At 52.7% G+C, this 25716-nt stretch overlaps 2 protein-coding genes across 3 annotated transcripts; both read left to right on the forward strand.

Moving 5' to 3' along the window:
* The first annotated feature begins 983 nt into the window (after positions 1-983).
* LOC118092049 (replication initiator 1) lies at positions 984-11658 on the forward strand. Of its 2 annotated transcripts, XM_060280507.1 has the most exons (5): positions 984-1195; positions 2232-2351; positions 2731-2857; positions 3628-3732; positions 5750-11658. In XM_060280507.1, exons 3-5 carry the CDS (start codon positions 2824-2826, stop codon positions 7231-7233), a joined length of 1623 nt encoding a protein of 540 aa, XP_060136490.1. In that variant the 5' UTR covers positions 984-1195; positions 2232-2351; positions 2731-2823; the 3' UTR covers positions 7234-11658. The 2 variants fall into 2 exon arrangements, with proteins under 2 accessions (XP_060136490.1, XP_034985671.1); XM_035129780.2 differs by lacking the exon at positions 2232-2351.
* Positions 11659-12896: 1238 nt separating this feature from the next.
* On the forward strand, positions 12897-21596 carry ZNF775 (zinc finger protein 775). Its single transcript, XM_035130209.2, has 3 exons — positions 12897-13064; positions 16918-17019; positions 18908-21596. Exons 2-3 carry the CDS (start codon positions 16938-16940, stop codon positions 20533-20535), a joined length of 1710 nt encoding a protein of 569 aa, XP_034986100.1. The 5' UTR covers positions 12897-13064; positions 16918-16937; the 3' UTR covers positions 20536-21596.
* Positions 21597-25716: the final 4120 nt, after the last annotated feature.

Genomic DNA, 25716 nt, shown 5'->3' on the forward strand with positions numbered 1-25716 from the left:
TAAACAACTATTTGACTTTTAGAAGACATCTGAAGGCAGGCCTGTTTAGGGAAGTTTTCAATGTCTGGTGTTTTAATGTATTTTTAATCTTTTGTTCGAAGCCCCCCAGAGTGGCTGGGGAAACCCAGCCAGATGGGCAGGGTAGAAATAAATTATTATTATTATTATTATTATTATTATTATTATTATTATTATTATTATTATTACCCTCCAACATTTCTCTGATGAAAATAGGGACGCCCTAAGGGAAAATGGGACATTCTGAGATCAAATCAGAAACTGGGGCGGCTTCTGTAATTCCGGGGCTGTCCCTGTAAAAAAGGGACCCTTGGAGGGTCTGAAATTCATGGAAGAGGAGCGGACTGTAGATGGTTTCTAGCCAGGATGGCTGTGCTGTGACTCCACAGTCCGAGTTCTAGTTTCAGTGTGTCCGAAGAAGTGTGCATACACACGAAAGGCTCACACCAATGACAAACTTCGTTGGCCTCTAAGGTGCTACTGGGAGGAAATTTTTCATTTTGTTCAGAAGCGATCCTTCTGCACGAAACCCCAGAAGGAGAGCGCTGCCCTTGTGTTCGAATCCTGCTTGCGGATTTCCAACTCTGGGCAGATCTATGCTGGACCAGATATGGGCCGTTGCTGGCCTGATCCAGGAGGCGCCTCCTATAAGTTCTTGATGCGAAGTCGTCTGCAAGAACAGCAAAGGCTGCGAGATTTCTCTGGCTGAGCTGAGCAAGTCGAAGAAGGCGAGGCGCAGGAGGTTTTCCCTGCGCACCAGGCGCGCAGGCGGGCCTCTGGGGAGACAGCTGAGCCACGCTCACCAACCATCCCTGGGATTTCGCAGCAGCAGCAGCAGAGTCTGCCCTCTCCTGCTTGCGGAGGAACTACACTTCCCAGGGTGCAGCGCCGGAGCGTAAATCTTCAAAGGCTAACAAAAGAGCAGCCGGCAAAGCTGACAGGCGGAGGGCAGAGGAGGAGGAGGAGGAGGAGGAGGAGGAAGGAGAGCGAGACCAGGGCGAGGAGAGCACAACAGCTGGCCTCTCCTGCGGCCCAGGGAGGGCGGATCGCGGCCTCTGACAGCTGGGTGGGGTGGGGGGTTTGGAGGGGGAGAAGCTGCCCCCTCTCCTGCCCCTGCCACCCCGGCTGCTTGCTGCAAAGGGAGCTCTGGAGGATGGCCGGAGGGAGCCTGGCTCAGGTAGGCCCTGCAGAGAGAGAGAGAGAGAGACCTCCAGCATCCTGTTTTCTTCCGACTGGCAGCCTGATCTCTCTCTCCCACCCACCCCCCCTCCTGCAAAAAGGGGCTCAGGGGTTGGGGTTGGGGTGCAGAATCCGGATCCGTCTCCTCCTGCGGGGAGAAGATCAAATTACAGCCTCTTGAGCCGCTGCCAGCCCCCCACCCCCACCCCACCCGCAGCTATTCAATGCTGCTTTGGGGTTTCTTAAAAGGCACGCAAGGGGGGGAACCCCCCACCTTACCCCCACCCCAGACTTCCTGCTTTTCATACGGAGGAAACCGCCCCCCCGGGCAGTGCCCGTCTCAATGCGTTTTGGCAGCAACAGCAGCAGCAGAGCTTAAAATGACCCCCACCCCACCCCACCTGCGCGGCTCTGCCCCAGATTTAAGGGGCTCCGCAGAGGGGTGCAAAGGCAGCCCCTATGGGACCCCGATCTCCCCGTCAAACTCAAGGGGTGATGGATGGATCTGCGTTAGAAGCAGCAGCAGCAGCGAGGGGCGTTGGGATGAAATGAGACCCCAGGGGGCCCTTCAGAAGGGGAGACCCCCCCCCTTAATTTCTTACTCCCATCCAAACCACGGGTTTCATTTCTGGGTAAAGGCAACCCACCCAGCCATGCCACCATCTTCAAAGGAATCGGGTGCTTGACGGTGCCCTAACCTGCAGGCAGGCCAGGGCAGCTGGAAAAAAAGAGGTGGAGGGGTCCCCCTGGCATATTTTTCCCCCACCCCCCAAATATCAGAAACTAGCCCCCTCTCCCTCCCCCCAAAAAGGTCAGAGTTAATTCCCCAAAGCCCAGTGCCGGTTCGGCTTGAATATTATTGTTGATCGTCTGAGAAAGGGCTCCCACGGGGGCGGATCAGCTGGGAAAAAAGCAGAGAAATATTGGGAAAGGCTTCTGAAGCCCCCCCCCCCCCGTCTCCTCGCCATGGCCCTGTGAGTGACAGGTGTCCCCCCTCCCTGCAACGACCACAGAACCTTTTGTTTGTTCACAAGGTCGAGGCGGTCCCGGCGGGCCACTTGAGTGCCACACACCTGTCGCGGTGACGGGGACCGGGCTCTGTGGCAGAGCTGCGCTTTCTATGCAGAAGGCTCACTCCCCGATGGCATCGCCAGGTAGGACTGGAAATGCCCACCCCCTTGCCCAAAACCCCAGGAATAAAAGAGAGGGGGACAGAGAGAGAGCCCCGAGGCAGCGCCAAGCTTAGATGATGCCCCAAGGGCCTGTCTCCGTGCTCTGTGGCAGGACAGTTGCCCTGCATGCAGAACATCCCAGACTCCGTCCCCAGGCAGGGCTAGGAAACCCGGTTCACGGGCAGGCTGTCCTTGGGCGAGAAGGGGCCACAATCGGTGGCCTCTGCGGCCCCCGGAATGCGTGGTCCTTCCTCCAGGATGGGATTCGGCTGGCCAGGGTTGGTGGCAGCCCCTCCGGCGGTCTTCCCGAAACAGGGACGGATCCTGCGGTGCTGAGAGAGGGGGCTTCTCCTCGTTGCAGGTGCCCGTGGCCTTTGAGGACGTGGCGGTCTATTTCTCGCGCGAGGAGTGGGCACAGCTGGCAGAATGGCAGAAGGAGCTATACCAAGACGTAATGGCAGAGAATTACGAGCTGGTCTCCTCGCTGGGTAAAGTCGACGTGTATACTGTGACTGGGTGGGCGCCAACTACCGACCTTAGACGTGGCGATTCCTGCTTTGCAAAGGGGGGGTTGGACTAGATGACCCCTGGGGGTCCCTTCCAATTCTATGACGTCCGGACAGAAAGAGCTGTTCGACCGGGGAACAGGCTCCCAGGGATGGGCGGCAGGCTCTCCTTCGTTGGGGGTTTGTAAGCAGAGGTTGGGTGGCCTAGGGTCAGGGATTCAGAGACATGAGGACTAGAACCTTGCTGGTTTCAGTAGGAAGGGCTGCAGCTCAGAAGGCCCCAGCTTCCATCCCCTCCCCAGTTAGGGCTGGGAAGGCTCCTTGCCTGAAAGCCCAGAGGAGCTGCTGCAAGCCAGTGCAGACAGTACTGTGCTAGATGGGCCAATGGGCCTGACTTTCTAGTTTAGAGAAAAGGTGAGGAAAACGCAACAGAAGAGGGGTAAAGAGAGGGCGATGGAGGGCTACCAGCCAGGACGGCTGTGCTCTGCCTTCATAGTCGGCTGAACCATTAGGGCTCTTCTGACCAGTAGGTCTATTACAATAGCAGAACCTCCCTATCCAGGAGCAGTCTACCTCTGAATAACTAGATAATGGGGAACAACAGTTGGGAGAACATTGCTGCCCTCAGGTCCTGCTCTTGGGTATCTGTTTGGCCATTGTGGAAACAGGATGTTGGACCCCGGGGGGGGGGCTCTTTTGTGTTGTTCTACCCCCCCAACTAACCCCCTGCCTCTTGCTACTGTCCTTTGCAGAATGCCTGCTCTCTATCCCTGAACTGCTCTCCCGGCTGGCACGGGGAGAGGCGCCCCACCCTGCTACAGACCCCCCACCCTCTGCGGTAAACGCCGACTCCCCAGGTAAGAGCACGAGACTCTTAATCTCAGGATCGTGGGTTCGAGCCCCACGCTGGGCAAAAAGATTCTTGCATTCCAGGGGGTTGGACTAGATGACCCTCGGGGTCCCTTCCAACTCCACAGCACTAAGAATTCTAAGAAGGCCAAGGACCTGAGAGAGATGTGTAAACTTATGCACAGCATGAATAAAGGGGACAGAGAAGAGTTATCTGCAGTAGTAGCTATACTTGGGACGGCAGCGGAAGCTGAACGTTGCAAGACTCAGGGCAAAAGAAAGGACTTTGTTTTCCTACTTTCAGTGCATAGCTAAAATGTGAAATTCACTCCCCACAAGATGTAGTGACGGCACTCCCTTGGGTGGTTTTAAAAGAGGGTGGGGTGAATTCATGGGGGAGAGGGCGATCAATGTCTCCTAGTAGCCCCAGTGGCCAAATATTGCTTCCTGAATAACGGCGGCTGCGATTCACAAGTGGGGGGGGGGAGTGTCTTGCTTTTCCTCTCAGGCCCGGTTTGTGAGTTTAAGAACATAAGAGGAGCCTGCAGGATCAGGCCAATGGCCCACCTAGTCCAGTCTCCTGTTCTCGCAGTGCCCAACCAGATGCCTGCGGGGGAACCAGCAGGATTGGAACTCAGGAGCCGCTCTCCCCCAGATGTGGAGGCAGAACAGAAAGCATCCTGGCTAAGAGCCATCGATGGCTTTATTGTCCTCCATGAATTTGTCTCATCCGCTTTTAAAGCCAACCATCCCTGCATCCTGTGGCAGCGAGTTCCGCAGATTAACGCTGCGCTGTGTGAGGAAGGGCTTTCTTTTATCTGTCTTGAGCATCTCATAGAATAATAGAACTGTCGATTTGGAAGAGAGACTGATGGCTCTCTAGTCCTGCAAAGCAGCCATCTCAGCACAAGGAACCCCATCCAATTTGAAACCAGACCAGAGCCTGCTTAGCTTTGCAAATGTGCTGGCAGTTTTATTGCTGCACTGCTCCCCCTGGGCGTAGCCCCCCCAATCAATAAAAATCAATAAAAATACATAGCAAACTGAGCTTCTGCTCCCCCCCCCAACCAGGCTGAGGCTTGTCTGCTCTGTGGAACGCCCTCCCGTCAGATGTCTAACTTTTAGAAGATATCTGAAGGCAGCCCTGTTTAGGGAAAGTTTTAATGTTTGAGGTTTTATTGTGCTTTTCATTCTGTTGGGAGCCGCCCAGAGTGGCTGGGGAAACCCAGCCAGCTGGGCGGGGTATAGATAATAAATTATTATTATTATAAATTATTATTATTATTATTATTATTATAACAAAAATCCTAGCTACACCCATGCCTGTGGCTTCCAGGGCATGGGTCCCTTTGGGCCTGATCCAGGTAAAGAGCTCCCCTCCAACATTCCTTCTCAACATAAGGATGTCCTGCTCAACAACAACAACAATTTCATTATTTGTACCCCGCCCATCTGGCTGAGTTGCGCAGTGTTATTACCGCTCTGGGCGGCTTCCAACACATATAAAAACATAGTGAAACATTAAACATTTAAAAACTTCCCTGTACAGGGGTACCTTAAAATGTCTTCTAAAAGCTGTATACTTCCTTATCTCCTTGGCTTGCGGGTGGGATAATAATAATAATAATAATAATAATAATAATAATAATAATAATAATAATTCATTATTTATACCCCGCCCATCTGGCCGGGTTCCCCCAGCCACTCTGGGTGGCTTCCAACAAAACATTAAAATACAGAAATCAAACATTAAAAGCTTCCCTAAACAGGGCTGCCTTGAGATGCCGTCTAAAGGTCTGGTAATAACTCCATCCCTTCCAACATTTCTTCAGTGAAAATAGGGACGTCCTAAGGCAAAGCGGGACATTCCGGGATCAAATCAGAAATCCAGGACTATCCCTGGAAAATAGGGACCTGCCTTCTGCTTTTAGAAAAGACCAGGAAATGGAACGATGTTAAGTGTCCCCCTCGGAGGTGGCCAGATGAAAGCCCACATTTCCCCTCTCTTCTGTTTCCTTCCTGCAGCTGACGTGATTGAGACGCAGCCCCAAAAGCCGCCCGACACCCCAGTGGCCTCCGTGGAACCTGCTGCAGACTCGGCAAAGACCCCCTGCCCTCGGCCCGCCAAGAAGGGCCCCAAGAGAGGGGCGTCGCAGGCCGCTCGGGGGCCCTCAGGGGCCGGCCGGGCCCCTGCAGACCGGCCGAAGACGACCCCCAAGCGGGAGAAGCCTTTCAAGTGCCCCAAGTGCCAACGCCGTTTCCTGGGCCGCCTGGCACTGACCGCCCACCGGCGCCTGCACGTCCGCAAGTGGCCCCGGCCGGGCCCCCAGAGCGCGGGAAGGGCCCCCCAGGCGCCGGAGCTCGCCGTCCCCCAGGAAGGCCAGCCGGGTGCCAGCCCCAGCCCTTTCCCTTGCAGCCAGGGCGAGGGCACCCTGCCCTTCTGGCCGGAGATGGCTCTGCACCAGCAGTCTCCTCTGACGCACGGCTTCAACCCCTGGTCACTGGGCTACGGCCCCCAGCCCTTGCCCGGCCACCAGGCGCCCGGCCTGCCCGGCAACGGAGAGTTCATCTGCGACCAGTGCGGCTGGAGCTTCCACGGCTGGGAGGAGCTGGTGACACACCAGATGGCGCACATGGCGGCCGAGGGCATCGCCGGCTCCGTGCCCAAAGCGGGCGCCCTGGCGCAGCTGTCGGGCGACCGCCCTTACGCCTGCGCCCAGTGCGGCAAGAGCTTCCGCCACAAGCCCAACCTGCTGGCGCACCGGCAGGTGCACACGGGCGAGCGCCGCTACCAGTGCCAGGAGTGCGGCAAATCCTTCGGCAGCAAGGCCTACTTGGCGTCGCACCAGCACATCCACACCGGGGAGAAGCCCTACGTGTGCGCCCAGTGCGGCAAGAGCTTCCGCCACAAGCCCAACCTCATCTCCCACCAGAAGATCCACACGAGGGAGCCGCTGCCGCCCAGCCACCCGCTGGATGCCTTCGACGGCGGAGACGCCTTCCAGAACCCGCGCGCCGCGGCTGACCCCCTTGGGCTGGACGCCTTCCGGCGGCCCATGCCGCTGCCGCCGCCGCCCCCGGTGCCGACCGATGCCCGCCTGGCCTGCGCTCAGGGCGACACTCCTCTGCCGCCGCTGCCCGGCCTCCTGCCGCCGCCTCCCCCGGCAGCCGAGCGCCCCTTCGTGTGCCCTGTGTGCGCCAAACAGTTCCGCTGCAAGCCCTACCTGGTGGCACACATCCGCATCCACACGGGGGAGAAGCCCTACGCCTGCAGCCGCTGCCCCAAGCGCTTCTCCCAAAAGTCCAACCTGGTGTCGCACGAGCGCCTGCACACGGGGGAGAAGCCCTACGCCTGCCCGCTCTGCCCCAGGGTCTTCAGCCAGGGCTCCAACATGCGCGCCCACCAGAGGAGCCACAGGAATGTGGCTGCCCCCGGAGAGACGGGTGTCAGCCTCCGACAGGGGTACGTGGTGAGGCAGATCCAGCCGCCGCCGCCGCCCCCAAACTAGGCCTCGGAGGCCTGCTCCTCCATAGCTGGGGTGGCCTCTGCCTCTTGGCCCTCCGCCCTCCCTGCCTGCCTGGGAATCGTTTGGTGCCGTTCCTGCGTCGCAGCGGGGTTGGGCTGGATGACTTCTGGAGTGTCCCTTCCGACGCTACGGTTCTACACTGCACCCATGTTTCCATTTGGTGTGGTTCCTGAATTGCAGCGGGGTTTGGCTGGATGACCTCTGGGGTGTCCCTTCCGACGCTGCAGGTCTATGGCACAAAAACGTTTCCCTGCGGCCGCGTGAACTGGGCAAAGGCTGCGGTGCCCTCCCGTCCCTTGGGGAGTCTGCAGATTTCCCACCCGAAAGAGGTCCTCTCCTCTCGCTGCCCCCGCCCTGCCTTAACCTCAGAATTTTGCTTTGGCAAACTTCGCCCCGTCCTGAGAAATCAAACAAGGCAGGAGGGACCCCAGACTCCCGTTTCCGGAAAGAGAGTCGCCATGCCTCCGGCCTCCCGGGAGTATTTTCCTGCTGTCCTGGAGAGGCTGCCAAGAAAATTCACTCTGCACGTGTTTGGCAACACACTCTTCTTTTTGACGGAGCATGGAGCGTGTGGCTTAAAAGGAAACAGGGGTCCACAGCTCAGAGGTGGGGCACAGGATTTGCAGCCTCAGTCCCCGATATCTCCACTGAAATGGATCATACCCTTGGGGGAGGGGCAGCGCTCGGCTCTGTGGTCCCGTGGGCTGAGTCCGAATTGGGTGGGCGGGGGCGCTTCCTTTGCTTTGTGTCTTCAGCAGGGGCAGCGAGCAGACTGAGATCGAGAGCAGAAGAATTAGGAAAATTAGAAGATAAGAAGAGCCTACTGGATCAGGCCAATGGCCCATCTAGCCCAGCAAGCAGGAACGGGGCAGCAATTTTCTCCAATTGTTGTCCGCCATGATCTGGTTATGCAGAGGTAGACTGCCCCTGGGCATGGAGGTTCCACTGTCATAATAGACCTCCACAATAAGCCCTCTCCCCTCCTGCAGTTTCTGGCAGCGACGGCCACCAAATGCTTGGGGACAGATTCACGGAGGAGAAGGGGGCTGCCGAGGGCTCCAGCAGTGGAGCCACCCTGGCTAGAAGCCGTCCCCAGCTCTCTCCTCCTCCAAGAAATTGTCTAATCCCCTTTTAAAGCCATCTAGGTTGGTGACCATCGCCGTCTCCTGTGGGAGGGAGTTCCGCAGATGAACTACGAGAGTCGAGGGACCGCAGAAGCCCTGCAGCCAACAGAAGCCAGCTTTAGCTCTAAAAATAAAATAAAAGCTCTGGACCTTTGCTGCTTCTTTGCAGACGGACGGTTTCAGTGAATGGGCCTTGGCAGAATTTGGGGCAGGGATGTGCCTGTGGACAGAGAGCGAGAGAGCAAGAAAAAGGATTCTCACCCACAACTGACACAGCATGATAGATTTTTAAAATAATTAGAAGCAGGCCTGTCTTGTCGTGACTTTGGGGGAAATTCCCCGCAGAAGCAGGCAAGATTTCTTTTGGTTTGTTTTTTTCCCCTTTTAGGATTGCAGCTTAATTTTTTAAAAATAGAAAATAAGCAGGTGGCTAGTCCTCATTGCTGGCGAGACACGATCCGAAGATGTGCGAGTCGTCTCTCCACGAGGTTCAAAATCCACGGCGAGGAGGAGCTGCCGGCCGGCCTTGCATGGTGACCTGTGTCTCTCGCCTGCCTTCCAAGTCCTGTTCTCCTACCTCTGTCCTCAAAGCCTCCTTCAACTTTTCACCTTCGGCTTCTGCAGCACCGCATGCAAGCGGAGCAAGGGGGGGGGGAAGCTTCTCTGCATCTATTTGCTTAATTTGGCGTTATTTATAACCAGGGCCGGCTATGGGATTGGGCCGTTTGTGTGTGCGTGTGAAGACTTGTGGACAAGGAGACCACATCCTAAACTCCTCATGCTAACTTTAAGAAAATAATGCAAGGTAATAACACTGCCCTTTCTAGATGCCCTGTTTTAGACACAAGCCAATTTCATTTTCAACCGGTTTCCTATTGTATACTCTTTTAAAACAAATAAAGCGGTAGATGTTAATTTTAAAAACACAGCTCCTTGCAGTGTGTCATAGAATCATAGAATCATAGAGCTGGAAGAGACCACAAGGGCCATCCAGTCCAACCCCCTGCCAAGCAGGAAACACCATCAAAGCATTCTTGACATATGCCTGTCAAGCCTCTGCTTAAAGACCTCCAAAGAAGGAGACTCCACCACACTCCTTGGTAGCAAATTCACACTGCTGACTCATGTCAAGTTTGTGGTCTACCAAGACTCCTAGATCCTTTTCACATGTACTGCTCTCAAGCCAGGTGTCTCCCATCCTGTATTTGTGCCTTTCATATTTTTTTTTTGCCCAAGTGTAGTACTTTACATTTCTCCTTGTTAAAATTCATCTTGTTTGTTTTGGCCCAGTTGTCTAATCTGTTAAGGTCATTTTGAAGTGTGATTCTGTCCTCTGGGGTGTTAGCCACCCCTCCCAATTTGGTGTCATCTGCAAACTTGCTCAGGATGCCCTCAAGTCCATCATCTAAGTCATTGATAAAGAAAACTGGGAAGACAAAACCCTGTGGCACCCCACTAGTCACTTCTCTCCAGGATGAGAAGGAGCCATTGATGAGCAAGCACCCTTTGGGTTCGGTCAGTCAGCCAGTCCACAGCATTCGCTTCATCTACTAGGCTTGTAATTCTGTCAAAAAATGAGATCAGATCAGATTAGTCTGACATGACTTATTTTTTAGAAACCCATGCTGACTTTTACTGATCACAGTGTTCCTTTCTAGGTGCTCACAGACAGTTTGCTCAATGATCTGCTCTAGAATCTTTCCTGGTACAGTATTGATGTCAAGCTGACTGGGCGGTAATTGTTTGGGTCCTCTCTTTTCCCCTTTTTGAAAATAGGGACAACATTTGCCCTCCTCCAGTCTGCTGGAACTTCGCCTGTTCTCCAGGAATTCTCAAAGATTATTGCCAGTGGTTCTGAAATCACCTCTGCCAGTTCTTTTAATACTCTTGGATGTAGTTCATCTGGCCCTGGAGACTTGAATACATCTAAACTAGCCAAGTATTCTTGTACTACCTCCTTACTTATTCTGGGCTGTGTTTCCCCTGCTGAATCATCTGCTCCATATTCTTCAGGTCGGGCATTGTTTTCTTTTTTCTGTCGACTGTGGCCACTTGGCCTCTCGCTTCCCCCCCAAAACCAGTTGAATTAAAGTCACCTCGGGGGGACGGGGGACTTGCAGGTGCAATGGACTGCAATTCCCATCAGCTCCTTCCAGCATGGTCAAATGTTTTAACAGGAGGAAATACAGCAATGAGGGGATGTGAGCTTCCGGCTTACACAGCATTTTGCATACAGATTCCCAATAATCTGGATCACTCCCGTGGGTCACGTTTATCTGTACGGTGGCGCTAAAAGTCTATGTGCAGGCAGCCTTCTTCCCAATACAGTGGTACCTTGGTTCTCAAACTTAGTCCGTTCCAGAAATCCGTTCCTAAACCAAAGCATTCCAAAACCAAGGCACGCTTTCCCATAGAAAGTAATGTGAAACAGATTAATCCGTTCCAGACTTTTAAAATAAGATTTTTTTTTTCAATGAATCTGGGGAGACTTTTCAACTTCAATGGATTTTGCCAGGGGACTGATTGGTAAATCCGGGGACTGTCCCCAGGAAACGGGTTCGTCTGGTAACCTTATTTTAAAAACAACCCCTAAAACAGCAGTTTAACATGATATTTGCTCTTTAAAGAGACCATCTATATATAAAAAAATGTAAAAATGGTGAAAGTGTGGGCTCCACTTTTCTCGGTAGCCGCTTGACCGATCCCCCTGAAATTTGGACACAACGATCCATGCCACTTCCTGAGTGTTTGCAGAACCTCGGTTGCCTCACATCTCATACCTGCGCAGGTACAAACCTGTTTTTCAACAAAGTAAAACAGCGCCCTCAAGTGGATTTCCTCCCACAGTACACCCCCTCCCTTCCTGTGAAATCTACACCACACCCACAAACCCCGCCTCCACCACAAGATCCACCACTCACATATATCCATCCTTTCCCTCTCACACTCCCTCAATCATCCTCATAATCCTCTCACCATCCTCCTATCCTTATCCTCTCACAATCACAAATCCCCCCTGAGGGCCCATTTCACAGACTAAGCCACAGTAGGGCCTGCAGGGGGATTTGAAGGGGGACTCTGGGGGCCCATTTCACAGACCAGGCCACAGCAACGCGTGGCAGGGCCAGCTAGTTGATTCATAAAATGAAAGCAATAAACAATGTACTGCAGCCACACAATCAATCAGTAGTTGAACTGGGTTTCACACAGTCACAAAAACAAAACTGCAATATAAATAGCAAAATCAAACAGACCTCAGCGTAACACTCAAATCGAAAGCATAACACTCAAAAAGGAGCATGTTCGGCTTCCAAAAAAAGTTCACAAACTGGAACACTTACTTCCGGGTTTGCAGTGTTTGGGTTCCAAGTTGTTTGGATGCCAAGGCGTTTGACAACCAAGGTACCACTGTACGATAAATATCCTTCGCATTAATGCCAGCGTTCTTACAAAGCCCACAGTTGCCTTCCTGCTGAAGAATGCTGATCGTGAGAATACTTAGCACCGATGTTGTGTATTTCAGGGGCAGCCTGCATTTCTTCAACAGAAATCGGCCCGGACTACTTGCAGGTGGTCCATCCAGACATAATTATTACCACCGTCGTCATTAAGTTAATTATTTGATTTGTATACTGCCCTTCATCTGAAGATCCCCGGACAGTTCACATCAAGAAAATGCAAAACGAGAATGCAAAAATGCCCTCTTGGCAGATGGGAGCTGCAAGCTGAGAAAAGGTGACCTCTCCCAAGGCCTTGTGAGTTTGAGTTCATGGCAGAGGCAAGAAGGGCCATAGTTGAGGGCAGAGAGCATCTGTTTGCAAGGCAGAAGGTCCCAGGTCCAATCCCTGGGAAAGAGTCCTGCCCGAACCCTGGAGAGCTGCTGCCGGCCAGTGCAGACACAATTGCTCTCCAGCCTTGAGTCCCCAGATGTGGTTGGAGTAAAACTCCCATTGCTCTGACCATTGGTCATGCTGGCTGGGGACGATGGGGGATTTCAGTCCCACAACACCTGGAGCCCCAAGGTTCAAGCATGGAGGCATGCAGACAGCAATTTGGGGGTTTCTAAACAGAGGTTGGGGGGCGCCTGTCAGGGATTCCTTAGTTGTGATTCCAGCATTGCAGCGGGTCAGACTAGATGACCCTTGGGGGTGCCAACTTCACAATTCTATTTTAAATAGTTATTTCAAAAACAACAATCCGCGGGGAACAACGCAACAGAGGAAACAATCCATCACCTTAAAACAATATATATACAGTATAGGTCGTACTCCTTTTCGCGATTCTGCTCCTTCAACTGTACAGTATTCTGTTTCACTTTCCGCTGGACGCTCAGGGGTTAAGCCTTGACCTGCGGAGGAGGGGGAGGAGCGAGGTGCACCAGCCACCTTCCTATTGGCTCTCCCTTTCTCCAATGGCGCCGGTTCGGCTGTGCGACGCAGCCAATCGCAGGCGCCTCCCCGTGCTCCCTGCGCGCCGGCGTCCTTTCTCTCCTGCTCTCGCTTCTGCCGTCTGCGCGAAGTCTTTCCACCGCGGTCCCGCCCCGCCCCGGGGATGAGATTGGCAGGCGCCGCGGCCAATCATTGCACCGGAGCTGCTTAAGGTGGCATTGCATTCTCTTTGGCCAGTGCAAACAGAGGAGCCAGCTGGTTGCAGAAGGTGGGGATTGGCTTGCAGAGCCAAAATCACCAGGTAGGAGCACTTGGGGGGATTTGGCATGCTTAGCGCTGCAGATCCACCGGATCCCAGCAGGATCTCGGGATCTGTTGGGGGGAATCCAAGCAGAAAGCCCCCGGAGCCTTTTGCTGGCTGCATGGAGGGAGCCTGCCCTGCCCAGGCGCGCAGCCGAGCCAAGCGGGTGCTTAGTCTCGGCCTTGGGCTCCTGGGTCCTCCGGCAATTTCCTTTGGTTTTGGCATTTGCAGATTCGCAGCAGCTGCCAGATCCAGGAGGGGCACCCTCTCCGGGCTTCACCTGGCAGCGGTGAGTGTGGGCTGCCTGCCTGTGCAGGAGGAGGAGGAGGTCGTGCCCAGCTGGCAGCCTCCCGAGTCAGACCGTATGGGTCCACCTAGCTCAGGGCCGTCTCCTCCGACCGGCAGCATTTCAGGCAGGGGAGTCTTCACACACCCACCCCAACCTGGACATTCTATTGGGGATTCGAACTCAGGACCTTCTGCATGCTAAGCAATTGCTACCACCAACCCACACCCCTTCCCTAATAAGAATATAGGAAGCAGCCTTATGCAGAGCCGTATCATTCCTCCGCCGAGCTCAGTATTGTCTGCACTGGCTGGCAGCAGCGCCAGAGCTTCATGCGGGATGCTGTGTATCTACCCCAAAGAAAAAAGCCCCCCCCCAGCAGATTGTTCTTAGAGCTGGGAAACGGTGGAGGTCTCCTCTTCCTAGCACTGTCAACTTTTCTGGCCCAGGTCTTCAGTTGCTCTGACAGCTGTAAATTCAGCTGGTCAAGCCATTGCTTCCCTTTGTTTCTTCTCCACAGGGGTGGAGAAAAAAAGTTTCGCTCCTTTTGGCTGCCCCACAAGGAGCAGGAGTCTATATGGGAATGAAGTCTTGTGTCCAGATTAAGAAAAGTCACATCCCTGCTCTCTTCTGCCTTGGCCAGCCCCACCTGGAGTCCTGTGTCTAGTTCTCGGCACCACAGTTCTAAGGATGATTTGCATAGCTGTCAACCTTCCCTTTTTTTGCTGGAAATTCCCTTATTCCAGCGCTGTTTCCCGCTGCTATCCTGGATTGTTAGATATACCGTAGACCAGGCACCCCCAAACTTCGGCCCTCCAGATGTTTTGGACTACAATTCCCATCATCCCTGACCACTGGTCCTGTTAGCTAGGGATCATAGGAGTTGTAGGCCAAAACATCTGGAGGGCCGCAGTTTGGGGATGCGTGCCATAGACTGTCCCCGGGACAGGTTAGACTGCTGCTGATCCCTTATTTTCAAATCCGAAAGTTGACAGCCAAGAGATTTGGACAAGCTGGAAGGTGTGCAGAAGAGATGACTTAAGAGAAACGTTTGAAGGAGCTGGGCATGTTTATCTTGGAAGAGGAGGCAGAGAGGAGAGACGAGAGCCACCTTCCAATATCTGAAGGGCTGTGGCATGGAAAATGGAGCAAGCTTCTTTTCTCCTGCTCCAGAGGGTAGGACTCGAACCCGTGGCTTCAGGTTACAAGAAAGGAGATTGAAACTAAACTTACCGAAAAGCTTTCTGACAGGCAGAGCTGTTCAACCGTGGAACGGTCTCCCTTGGAAGGTGGTGGACTCTCCCTGGAGGTCTTTAAGCAGAGAGGTTGGACGGCCGTCTGGCATGGATGCTTTAGCTGAGATTCCTGCCTTGCAGGGGGTTGGACTAGAGGACCCTCGGGGTCCCTTCCAACTCTATGATTATATGATGCATATTTTGCCTGTGGTCATAGAGGTACCTCACGGGGGTTGCCGTTCCCCCTCCCTAAACAGAGGTGATGTGACATCAGACAGCTGCAGAGCAAGGGGGACTCGAACAGGTGGAGCTTTCTCCATGGTGGGGGGACGTGCACCTGTTGTGCTTGACAGCTGGCCAGATTTTATTTTAGTTTATCTTGCTGCCTTGGTCACTTGCAGAGGTGGAGGGTGCAGAGACACAGAAATGGCTGTCGTTGTGCCAGCATTGTGCACTAAGATCCATAAAGGGTCTCTCCAACTATGATTCCTGGCCAGAGGTGCTTGCTGTACCTTTAATTTTTTAATAATAATAATAATAATAATTTATCAATGTAACCCAAGTAACAAAATAGAACTTTATGGGATAAACACATGAAAACCAAGCCAGGGCCATCATGGGATGTTACATTCACAAGACAAAATTATAAAGCTGGTTATCTGGATAATTGCGATGAGATGCAGGCAGGTAAGGGGAAATGTCAGAGAACAAGATGTGGGGCACACCTAACATAAAAACACAAAACTTAAAAAGCGATCTTTAGAGACATAAAGAGCACCAAGAAGAAAAGGGCTCTATATTACATCAAGAAAAGAAATTCAACCAATTTGATGTTACTTGTTCCAAATTTCTTGAGAGATTTGTGGAAGAGAAAATGCATTTTCCTTCCTTCCTTCCTTCCTTCCTTCCTTCCTTCCTTCCTTCAATAAAATCCCACCAAACAGAGACAAAAGAGGTTTCCTTTGTATACCACCAGGTCAGTTTTTCATGTAATGCAATTTTCCATATCTTATTCTACCATTACTGGGGTGTTGAAATCAGGCAATGTATTCAATCTTTGGGTAATCGAGAGACTCCTGTTGACTTTTCACATTAGGATTGCAAGGAAAGGAATTGAAAGTAAAACTGCCCATTTCATAATGCTGTTAAACATATCTATGGTGTGGCTGCATTGGGAGCCCTGGGTAACGGTTCTGGTTGCCTCGCCTCAAAAATGATGTTATAGAGTTGGGAAAGGGCAAATAGATACAGTAGATAGAGGGGATGGAGCGACTCTCCGATGAGGAAAGGGTGCGGTGTTTGGTTTGAGTTTAGGGAAAAGGTGAGTAAGAGTCGACATACTAGAAGTTTGTAAAATTACTCCTGGCAAGGAGAAAGGGGATAGAGAAAAAAGAGGGGGAAGGAAGTCAATTTTTGAAATGTCAAATTGATTGTAAAACTAATGAAATGTATACATTTGAAAAGTATAAATAAAAAACTAAAAAAGAGAGAAAAGTTGTTCTCCCTCTCTCATAACACTAGAACTCGTGGACATAGAATGGAGCTGAATGTTGGAAGATTCATAGAATCGTAGAGTTGGAAGAGACCACAATGGCCATCCAGTCCAACCCCCTGCCGAGCAGGAAACACCATCAAAGCATTCTTGACATATGCCTGCCAAGCCTCTGCTTAAAGACCTCCAAAGAAGGAGACTCCACCACACTCCTTGGCAGCAAATTCCACTGCCGAACAGCTCTTACTGTCAGGAAGTTCTTCCTAATGTTTAGGTGGAATCTTCTTTCTTGTAGTTTGAATCCATTGCTCCGTGGCCACTTCCCTGGAGCAGCAGAAAACAACCTTTCTCTCTCCTCTATATGACATCCTTTTATATATTTCAACATGGCTATCATATCACCCCTTAACCTTCTCTTCAGAAGAGATTCAGAACAGATTAAAGAAAGGATTTCTTAATGCAGTGCAGAGTTAAACTGCGGAACTCCCTGCCACAGGAGGCAATGGTGGCCACCAACTGGGATAGCTTTAAAAGAGGATTGGACAAGTTCACGGGAAACAATTTGTTATGAGAGCTGATGTGGTCTGTCCAATGAACAGGCCCATATTCAACGCCCTCTTCCTCATCGTACTTTGCCATTCTGGTTGGTTCTTTGTGGCGTTCTAGATTTCAAAGCCCAGCGTCCTGGACCTCCTGCCTCCTGGGGGAGGACGGTTGCTGGCTGCTCTCCCTTGAAATCCTCCTTGGCTTATGATGTTCTGCGATTGCTTCCCCCGACTGCGCAAGAGACGGTGGGGTGCCTCTTCCTCCCAAATTAATGGCTGTTCCTGCGTTTTCCAGGCTTCCCAGAGCTGGGAAGGATGGAGGAGAGGAGAGAGGTTGGTGGCCTCCTGCGGAAGAGAGATTCTGGAGAAAACGAAGCATCCTGGGACGTCAGCTCAGGTTTGTGGTGTCCTCCGAGATGTGGGGAGCTCCCATGAGTTACCCATTTTAATTGGGGTCACGCTCCCTCTGAAGGAGCAAGTGCAGAGCTTGGGGGTTCTCCTGGGAGACCTCTGTCTCTAGAAACCCAAGTACTGTTTGGGGGGGACAGGGCACGGGAGGGTGTGGGGACTTCCTGGTCCTGAATGGGGTAACTGTGCCCCTGAAGGACCAGGTGCGCAGCCTGGGAGTCATTTTGGACTCACAGCTGTCCATGGAGGCCCAGGTCAGTTCTGTATCCAGGGCAGCTGTCTATCAGCTCCACCTGGTACGCAGGATGAGACCCTCCCTGTCTGTGCATTGTCTCCCCAGGGTGGTGCATGCTCTGGTTATCTCCCACTTGGACTACTGCAATGCGCTCTATGTGGGGCTACCTTTGAAAGTGACCTGGAAACTACAACTAATCCAGAATGTGGCAGCCAGACTGGTGACTGGGAGCGGCCGCCGAGACCACATAACACCGGTCTTGAAAGATCTACATTGACTCCCAGTATGTTTCCGACCACAATTCAAAGTGTTGGTGCTGACCTTTAAAGCCCTAAACGGCCTCGGTCCAGTATACCCAAAGAAGCATCTCCACCCCCATTGTTCAGCCCGGACGCTGAAGTCCAGCTCCGAGGGCCTTCTGGCGGTTCCCTCGTTGCAAGAAGTGAATTTACAGGGAACCAGGCAGGGAGCCTTCTCGGTGGTGGCACCCACCCTGTGGAATGCCCTCCCACCAGATGTCAAGGAAATAATGAACTCTGACTTTTAGAAGACATCTGAAGGCAGCCCTGTTTAGGGAAGTTTTTAAGGATTGATGTTTTATTGTACTTTTAATATTTTGTTGGAAGCTGCCCAGAGTGGCTGGGGAAACCCAACCAGATGGGCGGGGTATAAGTAATAAGTTGTTGTTGCTGTTGCTGTTGTTGTTGCTGTTGTTGTTGTTGTTGTTGTTGTTATGTATCCTCTGTGACTAGGAGTAACTTTTACCAGCTCTGTCTGGTTCCCCAACCATGACAACCCTGAACAGAGGCAACCCGACCGCGGAGGTCCCTGTGTTAGTAACCTCCAGCCTAGATTACTGCAACATCTAATATGGGGGGGGGCATCTCTAATAAATCACAGTAGCCTCTGGAGAAAAAAACACTCCCCTGAATGAAATTCCTGCAACTTGATGTCAGAACGGCAGGGGATTGTTGTATCACCTTCCCATTGCAAAGTAATATCTTGACTTGGCCGAAATTATATAAAGGCCCATGGAATTCAAATTGCAGGTGGACTTTTTTTTTGGGGGGGGGGGTTCCAGTGTAAGTTGTTTGGGGTCTGTGGGCCTCCTCCTCCTCCTCCGTGACCAAGGCTAGATAAATTAGATTTGTAGATTTCAAGTCGAAGGAAAGAATGAAGCAGTTTAGCTCAGGCAAGGTCAAATGTAAAATCAAGCACAAGAAACAGTTATCGCGTTGCCACATTTATGCTGATTCTAAACCTCCTTTCTGCAAATTGCTTTGTGGTTTCATCTTGCGATCGAGCGGTGATTGACTGACTGAATATTGGGGAGCTTTAATCTGGATACAAAAGTTGTTGAGCATTTTTGAGGGGCCAAAACAAAATAAAAAAAATTCCTTCCAGTAGCACCTTAGAGACCAACTAAGTTTGTCGTTGGTATGAGCTTACAATTAAGTAAATTATAATCTTTTCCCATTCATTTTTTAAAGTTCTTGTCCACTTGGTTCCTGAGTTTTCCAGTTAACTTTGCCATTTCAGCATAGTCCATCAACTCGGTTTGCCATGTGTGAAGTAGCATTTTTATTCCTTCGAAACGACAACCGCCAACCTCTGGCTCTGTTATTTCCCTTTTGTCCTCCAGAAGTCCTCCGCACGACCAGATATACCGAAGAGGGAAGTTGTCCAGAAGAAGAGGCCAAGAAGCCAAACGGAAACACCGACAGGAAGCGGGCAGCGAAAGGCGCCCCTTTCCAGTGCGCTGGCCGGAGAAGGAGTTTCCCTCGATGGCACAGACTGGCAGGGAGGAACCAGAAGATGCCCCCAGCGGAGGAGGAGGAGGAAGAAGACGACGACCCCATCTCCGGAGGAAGCAGGGGCTTGCGCACCAATGGCGCAGGAAGGGAAGACTTGGTGGGTGAAGAGCTGCGCAACGTCGTCCGAGTTGAGGAGGGCTTTGCCTGGCGGTCGTCGCTGAACACCCACAAGCGCACCCACACCAGCGAGAAGCCCTTTGGGTGCCAGGCGTGCGGGAGGTGCTTCAGCCAGAGGCCCCACCTGTTGTGCCACCTGCGCAACCACACCGGGGAGCGGCCCTTCCAGTGCGCCAAGTGCGAGCGCCGCTTCCGCCAGAAGCAGCACCTCGCCAAGCACCAGCGGAGCCACTTTCGGGTGCGGCCGAGCCCCCACGCCTGCCCCGAGTGCCAGCGGAGCTTCAGCAACAAAGCCGTGCTGGGTCTCCACCGCCGGGTCCACGCCCGCCAGCGCCGGCTGGTTTTCCAGGAGCTGAAGGAGGCCTACCGGGAGACAGTGGCAAGGCAGCGGGAGGAGGCGCGGGCCGGCCTGAGCTGGGCGGCGGCGCGACCCAAGGGGCGGCGGCGGGGGGTGAAGAAGTTCATCTGCAGCGAGTGCGGCAAAGGCTTCACCTGGTGGTCGTCGCTCAGCATCCACCAGCGCATCCACACGGGCGAGAAGCCCTTTCCGTGTGCCCAGTGCGGGAAGAGCTTCACCCAGAAGCCCAACCTCCTGCGCCACCTCCGCTACCACAGCGGCGAGAGGCCGCACGCCTGCGCCGAGTGCGGAAAAGGCTTCACCCAGAAGCAGCACCTGCTCAAACACCAGCGGACCCACGCGGCGGAGAAGGGCTTTCGGTGCCAAGCCTGTGGGCAGACCTTCCCCACCAAGGGGAGCCTCACGGGGCACCAGAGGGCCGGCCACACGGCACCTGAGGCCCTGGTGGAGGGGAGCAGGGGGCGCTTTGCTCTGGGACACCCAGAGAGCTTGGAGGCGGTGGTGGAATCGCTGGTGGCCGGCGGGCAGGGCCTTTTCCGCCCTGCTGAGGTCTCTGGCCCGCAGGGCGAAGTCGGGCAGCCGGTCCTGATCGTGGAGCCGGGGACTCGGCCGCTGGCTCTCTCGCAGACGAAGAAGGGGGTCTTCTGGAAGCCCGAGCTCCCCAAGCCCCCCGCCCCGGAGCAGAAGCAGTACATCTGCAACGAGTGTGGGAAAGGCTTCGTGTCGTGGTCGGCGCTCACCATTCACCGCCGGATCCACACCGGCGAGAGGCCTTACCAGTGTGGCGAGTGCGGGAAGCGCTTCAGCCAGAAACCCAACCTGGTCAGGCACCAGCGCTACCACACGGGGGAGAAGCCCTACCCCTGCGCCGAGTGCGGGAAGCGCTTCGTCCAAAAGCACCACCTGGCCAAGCACCAGCAGGTGCACAGGAAGGGCTCAGCACAAGGGCCGGCACCTGTTCTGAAGGTGGAGGCGCGATAGGGACCACCTTGGCTCGGGGGGGATCGTTGCCAAAACTTGCCTTTCTTGTGGGCCAGGACAAAGAGTGTGCGTGTGTGTCTGTTTGTATGCATGTGTGTCCGTCTGTCTGTCTGTCTGTCTGTCTGTCCTGCTCAACTGTAATCTTCTCCTTTGCGTTTGTGGTTCGCGAGAGTGGGATCTTGCTGCGGGATCTGCTGAGCTGATGCTGTGCCAAGTCTTGGTAAAGGGCAACAACATGGACTGAGCTGCTGCTTTTTTGCAAGTTTCGCCACCCCAGACTTAGGTCAACCGCATGTCCTTTGCGTAAGGGCTCCCAAATAGTAGTCACAACATTAACCAGCCTGGGCGTCGTCCGGAAGATTTGGACTACAACTCCCATCAGCTTCCAGGTGTGTTGAGCTGGGCCAGTTAATGGGAGTTGCATTCCCACACATCTGGAGGGCGATCATTCGTGGTTGGCGCAAAGGGAAAGCGTTGTATGAGGAGGGGATGGGCATGGCCTTCCTGGTGTTGGGACCTGATGGGACCTCAGGGGTTTCCCTGTGTGCCTGATGCAGAACGGATATGGTATTGCTCAGTGTTCTTGGCTGGGTGGTCAGAACAGGTCAAAATAAGTTTCCTGGCTGACGTGTGAGATGTGAGCTCATTTCCTGGTGAGCTTGTCCACATATCCCTGAACTTATCTGAAGTATGGAGGGGAGAGCCATCTCAGAGCAGGCACCGGGGCACCACATGTGACCAACCATATTGAATATAGCTCACCAGTAGGGTTGCCAGACTCGATAGAGGACAGGACTTCTGTGCCTTTAATTGCCCTGCTCTCTTTTGAGTCTGGAAACCTTAAAGAGAAACCAGCAGACCCTTTAGTTACAGGTAGGTAGCCGTGTTGGTCTGAGTCGAAACAAAATAAAAAAATTCCTTCAGTAGCACCTTAAAGACCAACTAAGTTTTTTATTTTGGTATGAGCTTTCGTGTGCATGCACACTTCATCAGATACACTGAAACAGAAGTAACTAGACCCTTATGTATATTCAGAGGGTGGGGGTGGGGGTGATGGGAATGGGTGATGGGCTGATAGGAGTGGTAAACCTGTTGATGACTGTTAACGACTGTTCAATTGGTCTTGGGGCGGGGGACCAAGGGCTGAGGTGCTAAGGAAAGCTAGATCATGTATAATGAGATAAGAATCCTATGTCTCTGTTCATTCCAGGTGGCTCCATAGTTTTAAGCTTGCTAATGAGTTGCAATTCAGCAACTTCTCTTTCCAGTCTGTTTCTGAAATTTTTCTGTAATAAAACAGCTGCTTTGAGATCTTGTATCTGCTGGTTTCTCTTTAAGGTTTCCAGACTCAAAAGAGAGCAGGGCAATTAAAGGCACAGAAGTCCTGTCCTCTATTGAGTCTGGCAACCCTACTCACCAGGGGCTGGGTAACCTTTTATTGGCCGTTTCTCTGCAACTGCGAAAATAAGGTGGTGGTCGAATGTGTTGTGATCCATTATGGCTGGGCTACATCCAGTGTAGCACAGCCTTCAGCAACCTGGTGCCCTCCGAGGTATTTTGGACTACAACTCCCATCAGCCCCCCAGCCAGCGCAGCATGATGGGAGTTGTAGTCCAAAGCATTTAGTGGGGAACCAAGCTGGGAAAGACGGCAAGGCTGTTAAAAGTTTCTTTTTAAAACTCGCCTCTTGCATCCTTTCCGCATCCAGCAGAAGTTTGGAGTTAGCTCATGACCTGACGCTCCTAGTTTCTAAAAGGCTCCAAACTTTGCCCGGATCCTCTCATCGCCGACCCCGCGGAGACCCCCTTCCGGAAAGAAGCAAGGTTTCTCCCGAACCTTGGAACAGATTCTTCGGTGCCCATCGAGCGTTAAATTTCTAAGGATTGGAAAGAAATCTTAACAACGTGCTCATTTCAGACCCACGGAGAGGACAGGCCTTCTTCCAAAGGGCAGATCCACTCCTGCTCGTTCTGACATAACCCCTTCATTATGCCTCAAGTGCATTTATCGCAGGGAGACGATCGGTCACTTGAGAGCAGGGCCTTTCCTTGGTGGGGTGGAGGTTTCATTAAAACATCTGTGAAATGTGCCTCTGTTTCTCTTGCTGCTTTTACTTCCCACCCCGATCTCTGAGAGCTGAGAGACCCCCGGGGTTCCAGGCCCAAGGTTCAGTTTCCTTGGAAGGTCAGCCAAGACGGTGATGTCTTTAGGATATATGGTTTTATTTACACACATATACAACCTGAGCATAGGGCGGAGGTGATCTTGCTTCCCCGCTGTTTGCGGGTGTGCCACATTACACCTCCCGTCATCGTTTAGCAGCGATGCTGTGTTGCAGAGGGTTGGACTAGATGCCCCTTGGGTGCCCCTTCCAACTCTGCAATTCCATGATTCCGCCCCTTCTGCTTGCCAAGGCTGTTGGGAGTTGTAGTTCAGCGGCGACTGGAGGCCCCAAGGCTTTGGGGAGCAGGGAATGTGCAGCACATTTTAAACATCTGAAGGCAGCCCTGTTTAGGGTTTATGGAAGATGTTAATGTTTGATGATTTATCACTTTATTAATAATAATAAATTAATAATTTATAATTATTAATACAGTATATTATGAGTTATAATTATTATATTATAATTTATAATATAACAATTAATAATTTATTATTATTATTATTATTATTATTATTATTATTATCCTATATAATAATCTCCAAGATGTCCCTGCGTCCAGTTGTCCCGTGTGTCCCTGGGGTACTGCGCATGGGCCCCAGGGACACAGGGATTGGACAGCAGAGACGACGTACACACACGCACACACGCTCTCCCCCCCCCTCTGCCAACTGCCGCTCCCGGCCGGACAAGCGCCTCAGTGTGCTTGCGCTAAAGAGCGAGGAGGAGGAGGAGGCTGCTTTAGCCCCCTTCCCCCCCCCTACGACCAGCAGACCAAGGGGCTCAGTACCTTGGATGCCGGTCTGGTGGGACATGACGGCAAGCAGCCGCCAGGAACTGCCGCCTCTCGGGCCGGGGGCAAAGGCAGGAAGCGGCGCCGGGGAAAGAGAGCCGCAACTCAGCGCCTCGCTTGCCTTCGCCCCGGCGGAGGCTCCTTCGGGCCAGGCAGCGGCGCCAGGACTCGGGCTGGAGACACCGGGAAAGCGGCAGAGACGTCTGCTTCCTGTCGGCGGCTGCGAGAGAGGAACGGATGAGGAGAAAGCAGCGCTTTCTCCTCCTCTTTTCCTGTCCCCCTGCCGCCGACAGCAAGGACGGGTCCCAGGGTTCGGAGAAGCGCTGCACAAGCGCTTCTCTGAACCCCAGGATGTTCTAGCGCCCGTTATTAAACGGGCTGAAAACCACTAGTTAATAATAATAATAATAATATTCTGTTGGGAGCTGCCCAGAGTGGCAGGGGAAACCCAGTCAGATAATCACTTGACCGATTGTGTTCAAATTCGGACACAACGTCCCATGCGAATGTCTGAAGGACCTTAGAAAGTTTTCAAAGACAGATGCCACACCTCCGCCAGGTGAAACCCAAAAAAACCCTGTTCCAGAACGCACCACTCAGCCAAAGGTGCATGCTGGGGAAAAACCAGGTTGCAAACCATCGCCCTCTAGCGGTGACTACACTGGTACTACACCTATAGAACTTTTCCTCTCAACAGCACCTCGGCTGCCGTTTACATACTAGGCCGAAGCCTTTACAGACTATTCTCCCCACAAAATGGCAGGTCCAAAGGCAGGCCTGCAGGCATGGTATTGGGGCTGCTGCCAGGCATGCCCCATTCTCCCGTCTTCTCTATTAATGGCGCCTGGCCATGATCTGGACCAGATCTGTAAGGGTGGGGCATCTTCTGCCCGCTGACGCCAGAGAGCAGCTGGGGAGGCCAGAGGTAGGACTGCCATTTAGGATCCACGTAAATAAGACTCGATCGGGGTTTCCCAAAGGTGGGTCTCCAGCTGTTTTTTTGGACTACAATTCCCATCATCCCTGACCACTAGGGATGATGGGAGTTGTAGTCCCAAAACAGCTGGAGGGCCGAGTTTGCCTATGCCCATGTAAGACAAAAAGAGGTTTTTTATATACAGTGGTACCTCTACTTACGAATGACTCGACTTACAAATGTTTCTACTTACGAACAGAGCTCTGTCCGCCATCTTGGATGCTGTTTAGATAGGATTTTTTCTGCTTATGAATTTTTAGATAGGGTTGCTTCGACTTACAATTTTTTTCGACTTACGAATGTGCGTTCAGAACACATTAAATTCGTAAGTAGAGGTACCACTGTATATATAAAAAATGTCAAGGCAGGACAAACACAGTCTTTCAAAACCCGCATTGCCTATGCCAATGGATGGCATCCATTGCATATTTTAATAAGTCCTGCATTTGCAGCAGCTTTATAAATCTGTGTGAAGAGCCCTGGGCGTTTGCTCTGGCCTGGAAGGCAAGTTACAAATTCTGAGCGTAAATCGGTTTGCAAGCAGCAAGCTGGCTCTGCCTGAGAGCTGTTGCTGCAGTCCCTGGGTCCCAGCGGATGAGGGATCCAGGCCCCACGAAATGGAGGAAGGTGAGCAGCAGGAGGCATCACCTGGTGGGGCGTCAGATCCTCAGGTGGAACAGGAAGTCACAGGTGGGTTTCCTCTTTGCTATGTGGGATTCCCAGCATGGGAGGGAGTCCTGGAGGTGGACAAATAGCCCTCCAGGTAGTAACCAGGCCAGAAGGACGGCTCTGCTGGGCCCTCCACACACGGAGGCAGCAAACGCTTCTGGATACCAGTTTCTGGAAGCCCCAGGTGGGGAGAGATGCTCTGGTGCTCACATCCTGTTTACAGATTTCTCAGAATGAGCATCTGGTCTGCCACTGTGAGAAGAGGATGCTGGACTAGTTGGGCCACTGATCCAAGAGGTTCTTCTTAGAATCGTAGGGTTGGAAGGGACCCCCAGGGTCATCTAGTCCAACCCGCTGCAAGGCAGGAATATGCAGCTGCCCCATTAGGGGACTGGACCTGCAACCTTGGCCTTATCAGCACCGCCGCGCTCCAACCAACAAAGCTATCGGGGTCAAGTCTCATGTTCTTTATGTGCTGGAGGGTAAGATCCTGGGACAGCACTGTTTCTCTGTGTGGGAGTGAGCCTCACTGCAGGGGCACAGGCAATGGGTGCCAGGGAAGACCCTGCCGGCTCCCTCCTG

This window comes from Zootoca vivipara, chromosome 12, assembly GCF_963506605.1.
Source record: "Zootoca vivipara chromosome 12, rZooViv1.1, whole genome shotgun sequence".
NCBI classification, from domain to species: domain Eukaryota; kingdom Metazoa; phylum Chordata; class Lepidosauria; order Squamata; family Lacertidae; genus Zootoca; species Zootoca vivipara.

Bases quoted from the DNA above. Each gene is read 5' to 3' on its own strand.
- LOC118092049 (XM_035129780.2), top strand. From the start codon at position 1,172: ATGGCCGGAGGGAGCCTGGCTCAG. The intron at 2,858-3,627 runs GTAAAGTCGACG...TGTCCTTTGCAG, and splicing joins CGAGCTGGTCTCCTCGCTGG to AATGCCTGCTCTCTATCCCT. The intron at 3,733-5,749 runs GTAAGAGCACGA...TCCTTCCTGCAG, and splicing joins GGTAAACGCCGACTCCCCAG to CTGACGTGATTGAGACGCAG.
- ZNF775 (XM_035130209.2), top strand. From the start codon at position 16,938: ATGGAGGAGAGGAGAGAGGTTGGTGGCCTCCTGCGGAAGAGAGATTCT. The intron at 17,020-18,907 runs GTTTGTGGTGTC...TTTGTCCTCCAG, and splicing joins ATCCTGGGACGTCAGCTCAG to AAGTCCTCCGCACGACCAGA.